The sequence below is a fragment of the Drosophila serrata genome, unplaced genomic scaffold (assembly GCF_035046125.1).
Source record: "Drosophila serrata isolate PLE 108 unplaced genomic scaffold, ASM3504612v1 contig_373, whole genome shotgun sequence".
Lineage (NCBI taxonomy): Eukaryota > Metazoa > Arthropoda > Insecta > Diptera > Drosophilidae > Drosophila > Drosophila serrata.
The window spans coordinates 463998-482207 of record NW_028257271.1 but is presented as its reverse complement, the minus strand read 5'-3'; the positions used below and the strand labels follow the sequence as shown (position 1 = coordinate 482207).

The window sequence follows — 18210 nt, the reverse complement described above, 5'->3', positions numbered from 1 at the left end:
TTGGCATGGCAAGGGGTATGCGGGGACGGAGCCGCCGCCTTAGCAACAATGTATGTGAGCTCGTCGAGCCGAGCTGCTGCCTTGTCAAGCAGTGACAGGGCTAGGAGTACGCGGGGACTGAGCCTCCGCTACGAAAAACAAAAAAATGAAGAACAACAATTTGCCACACAAATATATATGCAGCCGTATCGGGTTCACAGCAGTGTACGTATGCAATAAAAAAAAAAAACTATACTGCGAGGCAAATACCAAGAGCTTTGGGTCTAAGCAAAAAACACAACGAATAATATAAATGAATTCACAATTTATGCATATCCAAACGACTGAATTAAACGCCGATATTTAGCGAAAAGTAATTTAAATAAATTCACAATTAATTTATTTCCCAGCGGCGGCCTTGCGCTCAGGCCGAGATATCTAATATTAGTACTTATTTGTGGCAATTAAAAATGCAAACAATACACAGAACAGATATAACAGCATATAACAAATATAATTATAGCACATACAATTCCACAATTTAATTCGGACGACTATATCATATAGTTGCCATACAAACGATCGTTAGATATAGAGGAAAAATTCAAATCTGTAAATGTAATACTGTAAATATAATATGTATAAGTGCAATCTTGCAATCACTCGGGTTACAACATATTCGTCCTTTATAAATTCTGCCGTGTTCTGCAGGGTGTCCTGGCTAGCGACGGAAATTGCCTATGCGCACCGGAGTGCAGCTGAGGAGCGGTGCACGAAGGCCGTGGAGTGGCTGAGGAGTGCCGGGGAGAGGCGCAGGATCCTAGAGGGGACGTCGACGTCAGTAGCGAATGAAGTTCGGGGGCAACCTGCATTGGTTGTATTGGACCCCTGATCAGAGCGTTCGCGTGGTGCGAAGCGGTGGCATCTTCTCGAAGCGGACTGGAAAAAATATATCGTTTAGAAGAGCAGTAAGTAAATAACGCGGGAGCACGGAGTCATCCGATGCTGCGATCGGGGTGCGGAAACTGGACTTCCAGGCATATGCAGGAGCGTATGGGGATGCTGATTGCACGTCTTGCATCAGTTGCAACAGTTAGAACAGTAGCGGTTGGTGGACACCGCGCTGACTATCTTCTCAGCACTAAGCCTGAGGAACTTTTGGCATTTTCGAAGCGGATGGATTCCGCTGCAGACTCGGCATGGGTAGGATAAAATACCTCGGGAACGTCTGCTCTTGATGTCGTAGGGTACTTAATAATTGAACGCGTTGGGAGTGCTGATTCGCGTGGAGAACGCGGATATCCTTTGGATCGGTGCGGTTACTGAGCTGGAAGGTTCAGGAGCAATGTGAACACTGGAGGTACTGTTTCTGGGATGCAGCAGGGTGTGATGCCGTCTGCGGCATGTAAGGCAGGAGTGGGCTCTGGAGCAATCCCGCTGCTGATGGCCTCGTGCCAAACAATTCAAGCAGAGTTGCTTTCTTTGGACGATATTTGATCGTTCGACTACGGTCATTTTGAGGAAACGGGGACATCTATGTAGGGGGTGGTTTTCCCTGGAACACAGGTTACACCTTCTGGGAGTTGGTGTAACCCTGAAGTCGGAAGAATGGGGGAGGGCTGGGGCCCTCGGAGTCGCCAACTTTGGCTGAAAATGCCTTGAGCTGGTAGGCGTAACGTCGTCGATGGCCTCCAGCGTACGAGTTGGAATTTTGTCCTTATTGTGGATAGATTGCTCCCACATGGAGAGCGTGAGCTTGGGAAGCTTTGAGGAAACCCTGTACACCAGGAGGCAGTCCCAGGCTTCGAGCTGAATGACGGTCATCTCTAATGCCGCTAGACAACTCTGGATAGTGCCTTGCAGTTCCCTTAGCGCGCTTCCGGACTCTTGGGGGATAGCCTGAATGTTGAAAAGGATTTTTAACTGGTTGTTGGCCAACAACCTCCGGTTCTCGAAGCCGTCGGTGAGGCTTCTGAGCTGTGACGAACCCCTCATTGGTGAGCGGGGCTTTGGAAACAATGGCGTGCGCATAGTCACTTGTTTTGGATAGTAAGTGGGGTGAGACTCAAATTGTGAACATATATCGCAGTGAAAAGTTTTCTGAACGAGGGCCACCGAAGACAGTCACCAGCGAAAATTTCTGTGTCCACCGGTGGCAGACGACAACCCGCCGACTTCGGGTGTTTGGGTTAACCGCCACGGACTGAGAAGCGCCCTTTACCATCAACTCTTGGCGGTCGGCAAAACATCTTTCGTAGACCGAAAAACAATGCTCATATCTGGACTGGAGCGTCAGCCCGATGGTGGTACTCTCACCGGATGCCGATATAAGTTCAGAACAACTATCGTAATACCAATTCACCTTTTCCCACAGTGCCCGAATGTGGTCGCGACGCATTTGACACGTGTAAGAAGAGGGCTGGGTGGTTTCTGGGGCGCCCAAAGTGTGGATCTTTGCCTCAAATTGACTCACACGGTCTGTCGTGGCAATAATCTTCCCCAACGCAATGTCGATGGCGATTTGAGCCATTTTTCTGGTCGACCGAGTGGGCCTTGACGATGGACCTGGGCAAGTATTTAAAGCTGTTTGCTCTTGAGCGGACAGCGGTAGACTTTAATTTAAGCGGAGAGGGTCGCGGAGATGCGGCCTGGGATCTTCCCAAACGGATTGACGGAATCGGCCGTGGTTAAAATATGGGAATAATTTTTTAATTTGAAATTAAAATTCTTTTGTATTTTAGAATATATATATTTATATATATATATATATATATATATATATATATATATATATATATATATGTGGTAGTTCGAATATATATATATATATATATATATATATATATATATATTATGGGTGGTAGTTCGGGCTAATATTGAATAGTAGTGAATTTGGGAATTAAAATCTTTGTATTTTTCATTTAATATTTGGTGTGTATTACGTAACTCGGACGTGGAGGTTTGGTAATATTTAGCTCAGAAAATTGGTCACGAGTTGTGGATAGAACCCGTATTCGGATTATTGGTCGGAAGTAATTAATTGTTGTCAAATTTATTAATCACGGATTCGAAATGGTCGAAATAAACCCTTGGCTTTTGTTTGAGAGAAAAACTCAACTTTGTCCTCGGCAAAGCAGTGCATATGTGCTTGACTCAAAACAACCAAGCGGCAAGAACTACACGGCCGTTGCGGCGGCTCAGTTGAAAAGATTGAATTAAACATTAATTAACTTAAATTAATTAATCAAATTCAAATTATGGATCTATTGATGGATGTTAAACTATTTGTTAGTTTTTAAAGTTATGAGCCGCAGATGTTTCATTATTTAAACGCCGGGAAGGTGAGATTAAAAAAAAAAAACATCCGTATTTGGTCGCGGAGAAAAGCTCACTGAGATAAGCCGTCGGCAAAGCAGTGGTGAGTGAGGGACCCAAAAAACTAAAGGGCAACAACAACACGGCCGTTGCGGCGGCTAAATTGAAGGCAGTTTGGCTGCACAGCTCAGAATAGTGCGAAACTTGCCCAATATACATATGTACATAACATATGTAAGTAGATTGTGGAAATCGATGCTCAGCGCAGAATAGCGCAAAGCTTGCCCAATGTATGGATGTATGTGTGTAAATTGGTATTTCTTTGATATAAATGAAAATAGGATAAATAAAATTCGGATAATTTTAAATTCTTGGTACACGAAATTTCCTTAAAGTAATAGGTGGCGGATTTTGTCTCGTCGGCACTGTTCAGCTGTGAAATGTGTAAGTGCAGATGCTTGTACACGCTCTGGCACAAAGAGGAGACGAAAAAAAAAAGACAATTAATTACTTGATATGCCCTTATGCGGGCTTGTGTCTATATGTATGTAATAGCTTGGAGATCGATGCTCAGCGCAGAATAGCGCGAAGCTTACTTAATATACTGGGGTAGTCAAAAGTATTTACACAAATTCACAATTATTTTCACCGCCAAACTTATTTTTGTTATTATTTTGGTTTTTGTTGACCGATTTCCATGAAATTTTTTAAATTTTAATAGCATTAAAATTAAGACGAAAACAAATCATGTTTAAATATTACACTGTAGGTGCATCTATTCTTTTACTTATAGTACTTTTCTATGAACCGTTAACTTTTGAATTCCTTTTTGGCTCGCCTCTGCATAGATCAATCTACGCAATAAAGAAAATTTCAGGGAATACGGGCAACAACAACAAAAATAAGAACTAAAAGAAATTTGGCTATGACAATGGTCGAAGTGTAAATACTTTTGAATACCTTTGTATGTATGTAGGTATGTAAATATGTAGGGTTTGTATTGGCACAGTGGAGCGTCGAGAAGTGGACTGTATTGAATTGCGGGAACAGAAAATGTGTATGGATATAGCACAAAAATTAGCGAAAATATCGTGACAGCGGCGCACTCTTCGGCGAGCAGGGTGAATTCCCGCAACAAGCGCATACCGACTGGCCGATATTAATTATGCCTTTTTTTTCGTTACACAATTTCACTGTTCACTGAGAACTTTTTTTTCTGTACGGAAATATGTATGTGCACAAGTTTAGAATGCTTGTGTGTGTATAGGCCTCGACCGTTGGCAAGTGGATGAGCAAAGGGAAAACCGAAAGATGTACAATGCGAATGCAGAGGAAAATCCAATGCCACATTTGATAAGCGTATTGATATCCCCTTGTACACTCTGTGATCTTCAGCAGAGTACCGCACAATTGGAAGACTTTTGGAGTGCCCTTAATGGTGGGGAAGATTTTACACTAGTTCTGCGTAAAGCTTTACCGTGTTTGCCTTGTGATTTCCTTACACATAAAAAAAGCCATAACAGCGTATTTAGAAAAACTTTAATTAGCATTTACCCTTGCAGGGTATTATAATTTCAATCAGAAGTTTGCAACGCAGTGATTAAGACATTTCCGACCGTATAAATTTTATATATTCTTGATCAGCATCAACAGCCGAGTCGATCTAGCGATGTCCGCCTGTCCGTTTCTACGCAAATTAGTCTCTGAGTTTTGAAGCTATCTGAATGAAACTTTGTAGTTAGTCTCTGTATACTCTCATTCATATATATGTCGGAACGGGCCGGATTGGACGACTATATCATATAGGTGCTATAGGAAAGGAAAAGATAACATTTTCCGTTTTCAACAGAATAATTAAATTTAAGATGTAGCCATTTTATATTATTCTACAATTTTGTGTACAATTTTATGAAAATCGGACGACTATATCATTTATCATAATAGGTGCTTTATAGGTGAATGAAATGAGAGCAGGTATTACTTCATTGTTTTTTAAAATATATATATAAAATTTATATTAAATTGATTCCTAGTCATCGAAGATCTATCTGCAAGGGTATACAAACTGCCTGCCAAAGTAAGCTTCCTTTCTTGTTTCTTGGTGTTTTCAATCAGCTCCATCGGCGTTTTCATTCGTTCTAATATTTTTAATCGTCTTCCTCGTATGTTTTTGGGGTCCTTCGCTATTTTCACCAATTCATCTTTCCGTCAATTGGTCGCTTTAACCATAGCGGCCTGAAAAGGAGGCATTTCCGTTTTAGGACGGTTGCGTCCTAAGGAAGGACTACAGAAGGAACGTACGCTATTTCGAGAATCTATCATTTTTTATATTATTATCAAAATACTAAATAATTGCAGCTTATGTACCAAAAACATTGAGCTTATTATTATTATCCGTACAAGCAGATTAAGATTAGGTGGATAGATAGGTGGGTCTTATTTTTGTGCGGCTGTGTAGTTATGATTACATTCTACAGTATCTTTTTTCTGACACTTCTTTTTCGCTTCCACCTACATATCAATAAATAATATGTTTTTTAAGAGCTTAACGAATGAAGGTCATATAATACATGTGTCATGATAAATATTTTTATTGTTAAATGGTTTTTACACTTCAGGATTCGTGTTTGAGGCTTAAATTATTTTGTGGCTTTTGATACTGCTGAATATTCCCTTATAAGCGTTGCTATATGAAAAGCCTGCAATGAAATAAAAGATAAATAATAAATTAATTCAATATTAAAAAAGATAACTTCTAAAAGACAAAGTAGTTATAAAAACTTCTTGTTGTTAATATATTGGTATTTCATAATACTTGAAGCACCGGTAAAGGCCAACCTCGAAAGTTAATAGACAAGAAAGCTTGGTTAAATTTATAAATGCAACCAATTTTAGCTTCTATACTTAAAAATTGGGTGCTTGGGTACGATAACATCGTTCAAGATCAGCGAAAAAATAAGTTAAACGATAACAAAAATACTTAGGAGATTCCCTATACGACTGAAAAATTGAAAATATCGGTAAAAATAATGTTATAGATAAGAAGATCGCGTGATGTACTTATACTTACGCATACATGCTGCATTTTCGGCTATGCATGCGATCTTAAAGATTTTATCTTGTAAACAAGACACCAATGATCATTAAACTAGGTACGATTATATGATTGATAATATTCAATTTAAGCTACTAATATATTTCTAAACACTAGACCCCCTTAACGCCGGTTCACTTCGAAGAAAGCACTGCAATTCTCGTAATGGGGTGCTAGTAGACTCTGATGGCGGTTTTTACACGGATCCTGATCCTAACCCGTTCCACAAAGCACAAAGAGGAGACGAAAAAAAAGACAATTAATTACTTGATATGCCCTTATGCGGGCTTGTGTCTATATGTATGTAATAGCTTGGAGATCGATGCTCAGCGCAGAATAGCGCGAAGCTTGCTTAATATACTGGGGTAGTCAAAAGTATTTACACAAATTCACAATTATTTTCACCGCCAAACTTATTTTTGTTATTATTCTGGTTTTTGTTGACCGATTTCCATGAAATTTTTTAAATTTTAATAGCATTAAAATTAAGACGAAAACAAATCATGTTTAAATATTACACTGTAGGTGCATCTATTCTTTTACTTATAGTATTTTCTATGAACCGTTAACTTTTGAATTCCTTTTTGGCTTGCCTCTGCATAGATCAATCTACGCAATAAAGAAAATTTCAGGGAATACGGTCAACAACAACAAAAATAAGAACTAAAAGAAATTTGGCTATGACAATGGTCGAAGTGTAAATACTTTTGAATACCTTTGTATGTCTGTAGGTATGTAAATATGTAGGGTTTGTATTGGCACAGTGGAGCGTCGAGAAGTGGACTGTATTGAATTGCGGGAACAGAAAAAATGTGTATGGATATAGCACAAAAATTAGCGAAAATATCGTGACAGCGGCGCACTCTTCGGCGAGCAGGGTGAATTCCCGCAACAAGCGCATACCGGCTGGCCGATATTAATTATGCCTTTTTTTTCGTTACACAATTTCACTGTTCACTGAGAACTTTTTTTTCTGTACGGGAATATGTGCACAAGTTTAGAATGCTTGTGTGTGTATAGGCCTCGACCGTTGGCAAGTGGATGAGCAAAGGCAAAACCGAAAGATGTACAATGCGAATGCAGAGGAAAATCCAATGCCACATTTGATAAGCGTATTGATATCCCCTTGTACACTCTGTGATCTTCAGCAGAGTACCGCACAATTGGAAGACTTTTGGAGTGCCCTTAATGGTGGGGAAGATTTTACACTAGTTCTGCGTAAAGCTTTACCGTGTTTGCCTTGTGATTTCCTTACACATAAAAAAAGCCATAACAGCGTATTTAGAAAAACTTTAATTAGCATTTACCCTTGCAGGGTATTATAATTTCAATCAGAAGTTTGCAACGCAGTGATTAAGACATTTCCGACCGTATAAATTTTATATATTCTTGATCAGCATCAACAGCCGAGTCGATCTAGCGATGTCCGCCTGTCCGTTTCTACGCAAATTAGTCTCTGAGTTTTGAAGCTATCTGAATGAAACTTTGTAGTTAGTCTCTGTATACTCTCATTCATATATATGTCGGAACGGGCCGGATTGGACGACTATATCATATAGGTGCTATAGGAAAGGAAAAGATAACATTTTCCGTTTTCAACAGAATAATTAAATTTAAGATGTAGCCATTTTATATTATTCTACAATTTTGTGTACAATTTTATGAAAATCGGACGACTATATCATTTATCATAATAGGTGCTTTATAGGTGAATGAAATGAGAGCAGGTATTACTTCATTGTTTTTTAAAAACATATGTATAAAATTTATATTAAATTGATTCCTAGTCATCGAAGATCTATCTGCAAGGGTATACAAACTGCCTGCCAAAGTAAGCTTCCTTTCTTGTTTCTTGGTGTTTTCAATCAGCTCCATCGGCGTTTTCATTCGTTCTAATATTTTTAATCGTCTTCCTCGTATGTTTTTGGGGTCCTTCGCTATTTTCACCAATTCATCTTTCCGTCAATTGGTCGCTTTAACCATAGCGGCCTGAAAAGGAGGCATTTCCGTTTTAGGACGGTTGCGTCCTAAGGAAGGACTACAGAAGGAACGTACGCTATTTCGAGAATCTATCATTTTTTATATTATTATCAAAATACTAAATAATTGCAGCTTATGTACCAAAAACATTGAGCTTATTATTATTATCCGTACAAGCAGATTAAGATTAGGTGGATAGATAGGTGGGTCTTATTTTTGTGCGGCTGTGTAGTTATGATTACATTCTACAGTAACTTTTTTCTGACACTTCTTTTTCGCTTCCACCTACATATCAATAAATAATATGTTTTTTAAGAGCTTGACGAATGAAGGTCATATAATACATGTGTCATGATAAATATTTTTATTGTTAAATGGTTTTTACACTTCAGGATTCGTGTTTGAGGCTTAAATTATTTTGTGGCTTTTGATACTGCTGAATATTCCCTTATAAGCGTTGCTATATGAAAAGCCTGCAATGAAATAAAAGATAAATAATAAATTAATTCAATATTAAAAAAGATAACTTCTAAAAGACAAAGTAGTTATAAAAACTTCTTGTTGTTAATATATTGGTATTTCATAATACTTGAAGCACCGGTAAAGGCCAACCTCGAAAGTTAATAGACAAGAAAGCTTGGTTAAATTTATAAATGCAACCAATTTTAGCTTCTATACTTAAAAATTGGGTGCTTGGGTACGATAACATCGTTCAAGATCAGCGAAAAAATAAGTTAAACGATAACAAAAATACTTAGGAGATTCCCTATACGACTGAAAAATTGAAAATATCGGTAAAAATAATGTTATAGATAAGAAGATCGCGTGATGTACTTATACTTACGCATACATGCTGCATTTTCGGCTATGCATGCGATCTTAAAGATTTTATCTTGTAAACAAGACACCAATGATCATTAAACTAGGTACGATTATATGATTGATAATATTCAATTTAAGCTACTAATATATTTCTAAACACTAGACCCCCTTAACGCCGGTTCACTTCGAAGAAAGCACTGCAATTCTCGTAATGGGGTGCTAGTAGACTCTGATGGCGGTTTTTACACGGATCCTGATCCTAACCCGTCCCAACACCCACTTGCTTGGCGGTTGATTAGACTCCTTAAATACAACAAGGGTGTTCATTGCAAAATTTTTAGCATCTTGTGACCTTTTCGGTCGAGCTTGAAGAGTACTGAGATACTCTAAATTCTAGCGTTTCCACAACCCTTGAACCTCGGTCTGCAATTGAGTCCAACGCTTCAGACTGTTAATGTTTACATCCAGGAAAGATGGCTCTGGTACCGAAGGTGTAGGCTTTTTACAAGCAATCAATCCATTACAGCTAAAGAAGTGTTCTAAGATCAACCACAATAATTTACGATCGAATGATTACACAGTTAGATAAGGAAAGCTCAAAACTGCAGCCTACCTGCTTGCAGATTCCCAAAACCTAACTCATTATTTTATTACATCTCTTGGCAAACGTTTGTGTTTTTGGGACGTCGCCAAAATTAAAACATAAAACCACGCGTGTCTCAAAGTTATTAACTTTTATATTATTAAAACGAGAAAAGCAGTGATTATCAAAAATAGTTTTGTGTGTGAATTTGTTCGAGAAGATAAGGTAATAAAGTGCCGTGTTGTGAGTAATTATATTAACACAAATTTTTATAGGGATCAGTTTCAAATGCGTATCGGTGACAGAGGCCCCGACAATAACACCTCTTCGGCTCTACGCTATTTTATTCGAGCCAATTCCGCCAAGCGACAAATTCTTTGGCTCGTAATCGGCTCAGATAAGATATATAGGCAGCGGTTAAAAGGAGACTTAACCTCCTGCCGCCTGGTTACCTAACCTGTCCATTAGAACAACGAAGTGCTACAATAACACAAGCTATGTGGGAGTTTCTGTATATATCGGACAAAGCGCCTCTTCACTTGACTATTATAACCGCAAGGCTGCGGAAAAACACTCATCTGGCCAAAGGCCCAGCTTATTGATTCCGCTTATCTCAGAGTGCAATAGATGCAACGTGACGTTCATTAAGATCGCCTCACGTACAACAGCTATTACAGTTATTTTTCTTGTTTTCTTTTTTATTTTGATATTTGAATATTTTGACAATTTATTAACAAGTAAATACCCCGCAGATTGACAAGAGTGTGGCTTCGTGAAGAAGAGTTAAAATATGTTTATTTACATTTTGACTAGCAGCTCTCAATTGTCAATTCTATAAAATGCCTCTTTTCTGTCCCAAAACTTTAACAAATCGAACAGAAAGCGTCAGCAGGATACTTACAATTTTTCTGTGGTATGGACTTTAAGATAGCGCTACAGTTTAAGCTGCACTTTCGAAGTTTGAATTTAGCCTCGCTCAAGAGTAGATTTAAATGATCTTTGAACGCAATGAGATCCTTATTTTTATCGCATCCAGTCGGAATGTCAACATTCTGTATATTAAGAATGACAGCAGCTTTTGGATACATTTCAGCATAGCACTCGCGGGCTGCTTGATAACTCAAACATCTAAGAACGGCGATGAATCTAATCCATATGCGACTGTTAGCAAACGATAGAGTTCAAGCGTAGCGTTTCTACAAACTATACATACGTTGATACTGCGTGTTCTCGTCTCACACCAAAATGCCTCTAAACATCTACCCGATGTCAGCGCAAAATATATAAAAATGCTGACGGAACCGTAGGCATATTCCAATTAAATTCCTTTAAATAGGTGGGCCTATGTGCAGTCGCGAATCAAGCGAATGACCCTTCGAATCCTTTCCGGAGCCGTCAGTTATGATTTTGCATGGTGGCCCAAGTAGTTGCAGCGTGCGGGATCCCCATACTCTGCAGCAGCAGGTATCATTTTCATGTGTCCTCTTTTCAAATAATAATCCATGAAGTCGATATACTATTGAAGGGAATTTTGAAAATTGCCGTTCCAAGGCGGCGAAGCGGAATGCAACTTGTGGAAACGTAGAGCCAATTGACGGGATGGGCTCCTTGAATGGGTATTAAACAATGTATACACCTTGCGTTGCAAGAAAGTGTTGTTGTGCAGGATCACTGCCGTCAATCTTTGTTTTACTTGGATAAAGTTGTTCCACATCAATGAATTAAAGAATGAAAATCTTCGGAAGCGTGGTGGTCATTATAGCTACCTGTAATAACCCAAAATTAGTATGTATTGCGATGGGGTATTCAATAACAAAGTCTCGTCGATTTCCAGTATATATGTTGCATAGTTGATCAGCGCCCAGAATAACGTTGAATTTTTCCGGAGCTCCAAACGTTGGATGCGCCAATTGGAATGCTGCGTATTTTGTTCCATATAGCAGCAGACAGATGAGTAGTTAAAAAAAAAAAAAAAACAATCATGACTCAGTCAGGTGGACTAAAGGGTGATGCTTAGCTTTGCACTGACCGCAAATGTTCAAAGAGTTCCAATCCCTGACTTGATGCGATCGACTTAGGCAATTGAAACAATGCTTAGCATCCTTGGCAGTCTAAGACATACAGGGCTTTGAATTCGGCACATAAATATATATTGTGATGTCCTTAACAAAGTATACATTAGCATGACTTCTGATTTGATCCACTTACATGATAGGGGATTTGGCGGCGTTAACTCAGGGCTGGTATTGAGGGTTGCGTGTAAATACTCAAACGACTCCAAAGTATCACAATAAGCGGAAAAAAATGTGAATAAATCAAGTATGGTGACGCCTTCCGTGGCCGACATACCATAGTTGGCCAAGTTTGTCGGCAAAAGTTGGTTTTGTCCCTCGAATATACGTTCCATTGTACTTAAGAGTGAAATATTATACTGGTCTCGTCCATGATCGTAACCTCCCATCTCATTAATGGCTTTTCTATAAGTAGAGTGCGCGCTGTTGAAGTTGTCCAAGTATTCGGGTATATCCAAACCATTCATTTCCCTCCACCATGTTGAAAGCCACTAAGTCATCAGAGAGTTCCAGAAAGTGGTTGCAAGTGGCTACTAAACGATTCAACATTAGTTGCAATGTTTCCATGTTTTCACATCTCTGCAAAAACTGCAGGCACCACATTGTAGAATCGTCCGATGCATAATCGTGTTTATTATGTAAAGCTGCCAATTTTTAATTTATTATTCTCAAAATAAATTCGTAAACAATTGGGGTTTTAAGGCTTCTCGAACGGACCAAAATGTTTATGAATGATGTGGACTGTATTATTATTATTAGTATTATAAAGAAATTATCAGCAATTATAAAGTGTATCCAATTTTTGCTTTGTTTTAAGTAATAGCTAACCCGTCAGGGTTGAAAATACAAAGGCGGGGGCGTCGTGGTATATAGTTCAGCGTCAGCTTTTATTCGCTGCTTAGAGAGAGACTGGAACTTAACTTAAAACCGAGCTCCCTCTCATAACTTTTTTCCACCTTTTCCCACAGGGCCCGGATTCGGTTCCTATTTACTTGACACATGAGGGGGGAGAATTGTTCAGTCCCCGGGGTGCCCGGAGTGTGGATATTCGCCTCGAATTGACTGACACGGTCAGTAGTGGCAATAAACCGTTTGAGAGCGAAATCTATCGCATTTTGCGCCATTTTGACAGTTAACCGAGTTAATCTAGGCGGATCAGCAAAAAAAAAGGAGATATGACGGACGAAATTTATATGGAACTCGGGATACGGGTTTAGGCAATGCGTACGACGAACAAGCGGAATAGAGCTCACTGAAGGCTAGAGGATACAAATGGAGCCAAAAAGCATCCGAATGGGTGTACTGAGCGTAGATACGTATTTATTGTTAATTATTGAGATGGGGATTTTATCGCGGGCTTGGTTGTGGAGACCGGTTATATTTGAGCCCTGGCGGCTAATTGTTGATCGACTCGCTGTGGGGATTGAATTTGGATGCTGGTGATACTAGGACTTGTCTAACAATTTGAATGTCAGCAATCACAAGGTGCAGGTGTTTAATTGTTCCACGGCGAGGAGCTGGACTTAAAGGCTCGGTTCTTGGTCTCGCTCGCAAAAAATTAAGCGGCAATAACAACATGCACGGCCTCTGCGGCGGCGATGTGGATACAAAAAATAAATAAACAGAACAAGCGCAGTCGCATCTGGGTGGGTTGAATTTTTAGGTTGGTTAAGCTGGTACTTGTCTAACAAATATTAATGTCATCAACTGCAAGCTGCAAATGTTGAATCGTTCCGAGCCGAAGAGCTGGACTTAAAAGCTCGGTACTTAGTCGCGAGGAAGCAACAACAACAACAACATGGCCTCTGCGGCATCAAAATTAAAAACAATTCAAACACTTGCGTTTGCGTTTGGGTTTTGTTGCTAATTGTTTCTTTCACCTTGCATTTTTTTTAAATTTCCTTATCGGGATTAGTTCCTGGAATCGTTGGCAGAAAATATATAGGAAAATATATGGGCATGCATGTAAATAGGAACAATGTGTCAGGGCACACTGAAGCGTCGAGAAGTGGACTGTATTAAATTCCGCGAACAGAAATATGTTGTATGGACACGGAAAAAAGACGACAAAAAAAAAATATCGTGGCAGCGGCGGACTGTTCGGCAAACAATGTGAACTCCCGAAACAAGTGCACACCGGCTGTCCGATATTTATTATGCCCCTTTTTCCCGAAACACAATTTGACTGTTCACGGTGAGGATTTTATATGCACGGAATTATGATGTGCAAATAATTAGCATTCGTGTTTTTTTTTTTTTTATATTCGACTTTATTCATGTTATGTTAGATTGGAAAAAACACCTAAATTAACATAAATTCTTATAACGAGGAACGGGGCATGGACCCATATTGTGCGGTACGGCCGCAAAGCAATGCTTCGCAGAATTGTAGGCCTCTTAGCCCGTCCGCTCCCTTCTACCCCTCTCCAACACTCTAAGAGCCTTCAGTACCTTGGCAGAAAAAGCCGCTGTCGTTTCCCACATCCTGGGAGTCTCGATCATAAGCGGCACCAGCGTATGCACCCTGATCTCTGCTCCTGCTACCTCCTCCAGGGTGTCCCTCTAAATAAGCATTCGTGTGTGTGTGTGTATGCAGGTGTACATAGGCCTCGACCGTTGGCAAGTTGATGGGAAACGGGCAACGGAAGAAACGGCGAGGAAAATGGCGGCGCAGACAACCGGAAACCGATAGAAAATTTTCGAGGAACGGAGGCGAATAGAAATGTTATATAGTTTAGCGTGTGTTATATAGTTTAGCGTCAGCTTTTATTCATAGTGGGCCCCTCACGTAAAAAAATAGAATGGCCTTCTGCTTCAAATCTATATTATATTATGTAATATGTGTTGTGTAACAATAATGAATAGATATAGTACGTAATATGAGATTTGTATCAATAATAACTTTTTTAACTTAACCAGGTATTTACAGGTATGCTAACAAGTCTATATATATATATATCTGTTCTGGTTCTAGTTATGTACAGTAAGGTTAAACTTATATGTTATTGTAAAGGTTTATGGATTTAAGGAATTGGACAGTTGTGAATATATTGATGGAATCTACTGTTTCTTTTACAGTTTTTCGGAGGAATTTACGCCTGTGTTTAATGTAGGTAGGGAATTCTAGGAACATGTGTGATAGGGTAAGGTTAAGGTTACATTGTTGTCATGTGGGTGGAGGTGTTTTTTCAAATAGGTGTCAGTTTAGTGTGTCCTATTCGGAGTCTCATAAATTTAATGATATCTATTAGAGAGATAGCTAGGTTTAAAAGTTCGATGTTGTTATGTTTTTTTGTACTAATGTGTTTGAAGCGTACATATGTGTTGTTCCATATAATTTCACTTTGGACTTTCATGTGGTTACTAATGTATTTAAAGGTGGAACGTTGTAGTTTTTTTCAGATATTAATGGATGTGTGGCTGCTTGCTTAGCAGCTTGGTCTGCAAGCTCGTAACCCATGCCGGAGTGGCCTGGGACCCATATCAGAGTATATTTTGTAATTGTATTTATAAATAATTTTTCTAATTTCTTATATATGATATAGTAGGTAGATTATTTGGGTTTCTAGTGCTGTAAGGGCTGAAAGTGAGTCGGTGCATACAGCAAATTTTCCTATTTGTTTTTCGGCATATCTACATGCGTAAAGAATGGCTGCTATTTCAGCAGTGAAAATGGATGAATAAGGTGGTAGAATTATGTGTTGTGTGGAGGTTACGCTGTAGGTAACTCCATTGATGGACTTGGAGCCGTCATTTCTCGGAACTTTTTATTGTAGACTATCGGTGGTGTGTTGATGTGTGTAAGGTTTTGTTTATTTTAGTAAAGTTAAAGGACCGCGTTGGCGTGGTTTCATTTTTATGTTAGCTTCGTATAGCAGGTTGTTTATTGGTAAGGAGCGAAATGCCCCAAAGGCAATTCTAACCGATATTCTTTGAACACTATTTTCAAGGGGTTCCAAATATCTGATAGTCTGAAACTATGCATTCTTCTCAAGGGCCGATGACAATGCAATAATTTGATAAAAATTGTTCTTCTACCGAGGCGACGCTCTGCCGACTGCGACTTCTACTAGGACGCTCTGCCCACGGCAGTCTAGTCTAGACGGCAGTCGTCGGCAGTACCATGGCCCGGCCGTTGAGATATTTGTTGATGAAACATCGATGGATTGTTAATGAAACATTGATGAATTGATGATGAATTGTTGATGAATCATCGATGAATTGATGATGAATTGTTGATGAGTTTGTTAATGAATTGTTGATGAATCATCGATGAATTGTTGATGAATTTTTATTGATGACAGCCTAGGACATCTTGGACGTTGATGCACTAAGGTCAGTACATACAAGTGGCCCGTATGACACCAGGCACGTGCCTGTTTGGGTTAGGTGTTAGTAGGCGCGATGGAAAATATAGGACAGAATACGAGGAAAATTGACTACCGGCGTGCTGCCAGATTGTTAGCTTGCATGCTTACTAAGTATGTTAATATCAAAGATTTTAATTTGGGAAGGGAATCTACGTTAGAGATTAGTGTGTACAAATCATTATAATTTGCACATAACACTCTAAAAGGTTCATGCAGTTCAAAGGAGGTCCTACAGTGGCGCAACACTAATGGGATATAGGATCTAGTGGTTCTACATGGTACATGGAAATTAAGCTGACCCAACAAGTCAGCACTTTCCACATCACCATGGATAAGGTTAAAAATAAAGGTTATCCCTAGCATCGTTCTACGATTGGCTAAGGACGGCAAGTTTATTAATAGGAGTCTACTAGAGTAGGAAGGTAATCTTTGGTTTGCATCCCAATTTAAACCGCGTAGAGCGAAAAGTAAAAAGTTCTTTTGAACCGACTCAATGCGTTTACTATGGACGCCGTACTGAGGGCTCCAAACGCAGCATCCATATTCTAGGAGAGGACGAACTAAGGAAGTATATAAGGATTTAGTAACATAGGGGTCATTGAATTCCTTCGACCACCGTTTAATAAATCCAAGCACACCCCTGGCCCTATTCACCATAGACGAAATATGATCAATAAAGTCAAGTTTTGGGTCCAAGCGGACGCCCAAATCGTCAACTGTATTAATTCTTTCCAAAGAGCAGCCGTTCAGCGTGTAAGTAGCAAGCTTAGGAGCGACACGAGAGAATGTCATTAGCTTGCATTTCGAGCCATTTAAGTTTAATAAGTTTACACGGCACCAAGTTTGAAAATTATTAAGATCTGTTTGTAAATCCGACTGGCAGGCAACGTCATTGTATTGCACGCAAAGCTTGACGTCATCCGCGTACATAAGTACTCTGGAGTTAGTCAAGACTTTGGGCAGGTCATTTATGAACAATGTAAACAATAAGGGTCCCAAATGGCTTCCTTGCGGGACACCAGATGTAACCCTTAGAATATTGGATAAATTATTCTTAAAGAGGACCTTTTGCGTCCTGCCATTCAAATAACTAGAGATCCAATTAAGAAGATCACTTGGAAAACCCATTGAATCGAGTTTTCTAACGAGGAGAGAATGATTAACAGAGTCAAATGCTTTACTGAAATCAGTATAGATTACATCTGTCTGACAATTATTATGGAAGCCCTTTATAATATAGGAAGAGAGCTCCAAAAGATTTGTTGTTGTTGATCTTCGCTTAATAAAACCATGTTGACATGGAGAAATAACCGATCTACAAAGGTGCTGTAAATGAGGGGTGATAATATTTTCAAATAATTTTGGGATGGCCGACAACTTAGAGATTCCTCTATAATTGCTGGCATCCAATTTGCTACCTTTTTTGTGGAGAGGAATAATAAACGATTCCTTCCAAATAATGGGAAAGTGGGAGGTTGCTAAGGACAAGGTAAACAATTTCAGAAGGGGATAGCACAGGGCGTCGGCACAATACCTGAGCACACAGCCAGGAATTCCGTCGGGACCTGGCGAATAAACTGGCTTGACACGATGAAGATCTAAAAGGAGAGAGCTTTCGTTTAGGCTAGGACAGAAAATTAAGTTCGATTTGGGTATGTCGTAGGAATAAGTCTGGTATATATACGAAGAGCTAGAATAGGTTGTTTGAAAAAACTGCGAAAATAGATCGGCTATTGCCTGATCATTATTTGCGGTAGTATTTTCAAATGAAAGCGAGGAAGGATTTGTTTTAGGTTTACGTTTAGTGTTAACGAAATTATAAAACTGTTTTGGGTCCTGTGAGAACTGGGCCCTACAACGAGTTAAATAGTTTTTGTAACACTGCGCGTTCAGCACGGAAAAGTTTGACCGAGCTGATAAATAAAATGAAAGGGCAGATTGAGAACCGGTGATTTTAAATTTAGCATACAGTCTAGATTTTTTATTTTTAAGTCG

General features: G+C 39.3%; 1 protein-coding gene and 1 long non-coding RNA gene across 6 annotated transcripts; both read right to left on the bottom strand.

The window, feature by feature from the left end:
* Positions 1 to 472: 472 nt before the first annotated feature.
* LOC110185384 (uncharacterized) lies at positions 473 to 7081 on the bottom strand. 5 transcript variants are annotated; one of them, XM_086839426.1, is made up of 2 exons: positions 6656 to 7081; positions 473 to 5993 (listed from the first exon to the last, which is right to left on the bottom strand). In XM_086839426.1, the coding sequence occupies exon 2, from the start codon at positions 2008 to 2010 to the stop codon at positions 1231 to 1233; it is 780 nt and encodes a 259-aa protein (XP_086695552.1). In that variant the 5' UTR covers positions 2011 to 5993; positions 6656 to 7081; the 3' UTR covers positions 473 to 1230. The 5 variants fall into 5 exon arrangements, with proteins under 5 accessions (XP_086695552.1, XP_086695553.1, XP_086695554.1 ...); XM_086839427.1 differs by having other exon boundaries at positions 6772 to 7022; XM_086839428.1 differs by having other exon boundaries at positions 6794 to 7022.
* A 1634-nt stretch (positions 7082 to 8715) lies between these two features.
* LOC147642681 (uncharacterized) lies at positions 8716 to 9539 on the bottom strand. The gene is made up of 2 exons (XR_015273161.1): positions 9213 to 9539; positions 8716 to 8841 (listed from the first exon to the last, which is right to left on the bottom strand). It is a non-coding gene; the product is annotated as an uncharacterized LOC147642681 (long non-coding RNA).
* Positions 9540 to 18210: the final 8671 nt, after the last annotated feature.

Excerpts from the sequence above, each read along its gene's own strand:
- LOC110185384 (XM_086839426.1), bottom strand. The coding sequence starts at position 2,010 with ATGCGCACGCCATTGTTTCCAAAGCCCCGCTCACCAATGAGGGGTTCG.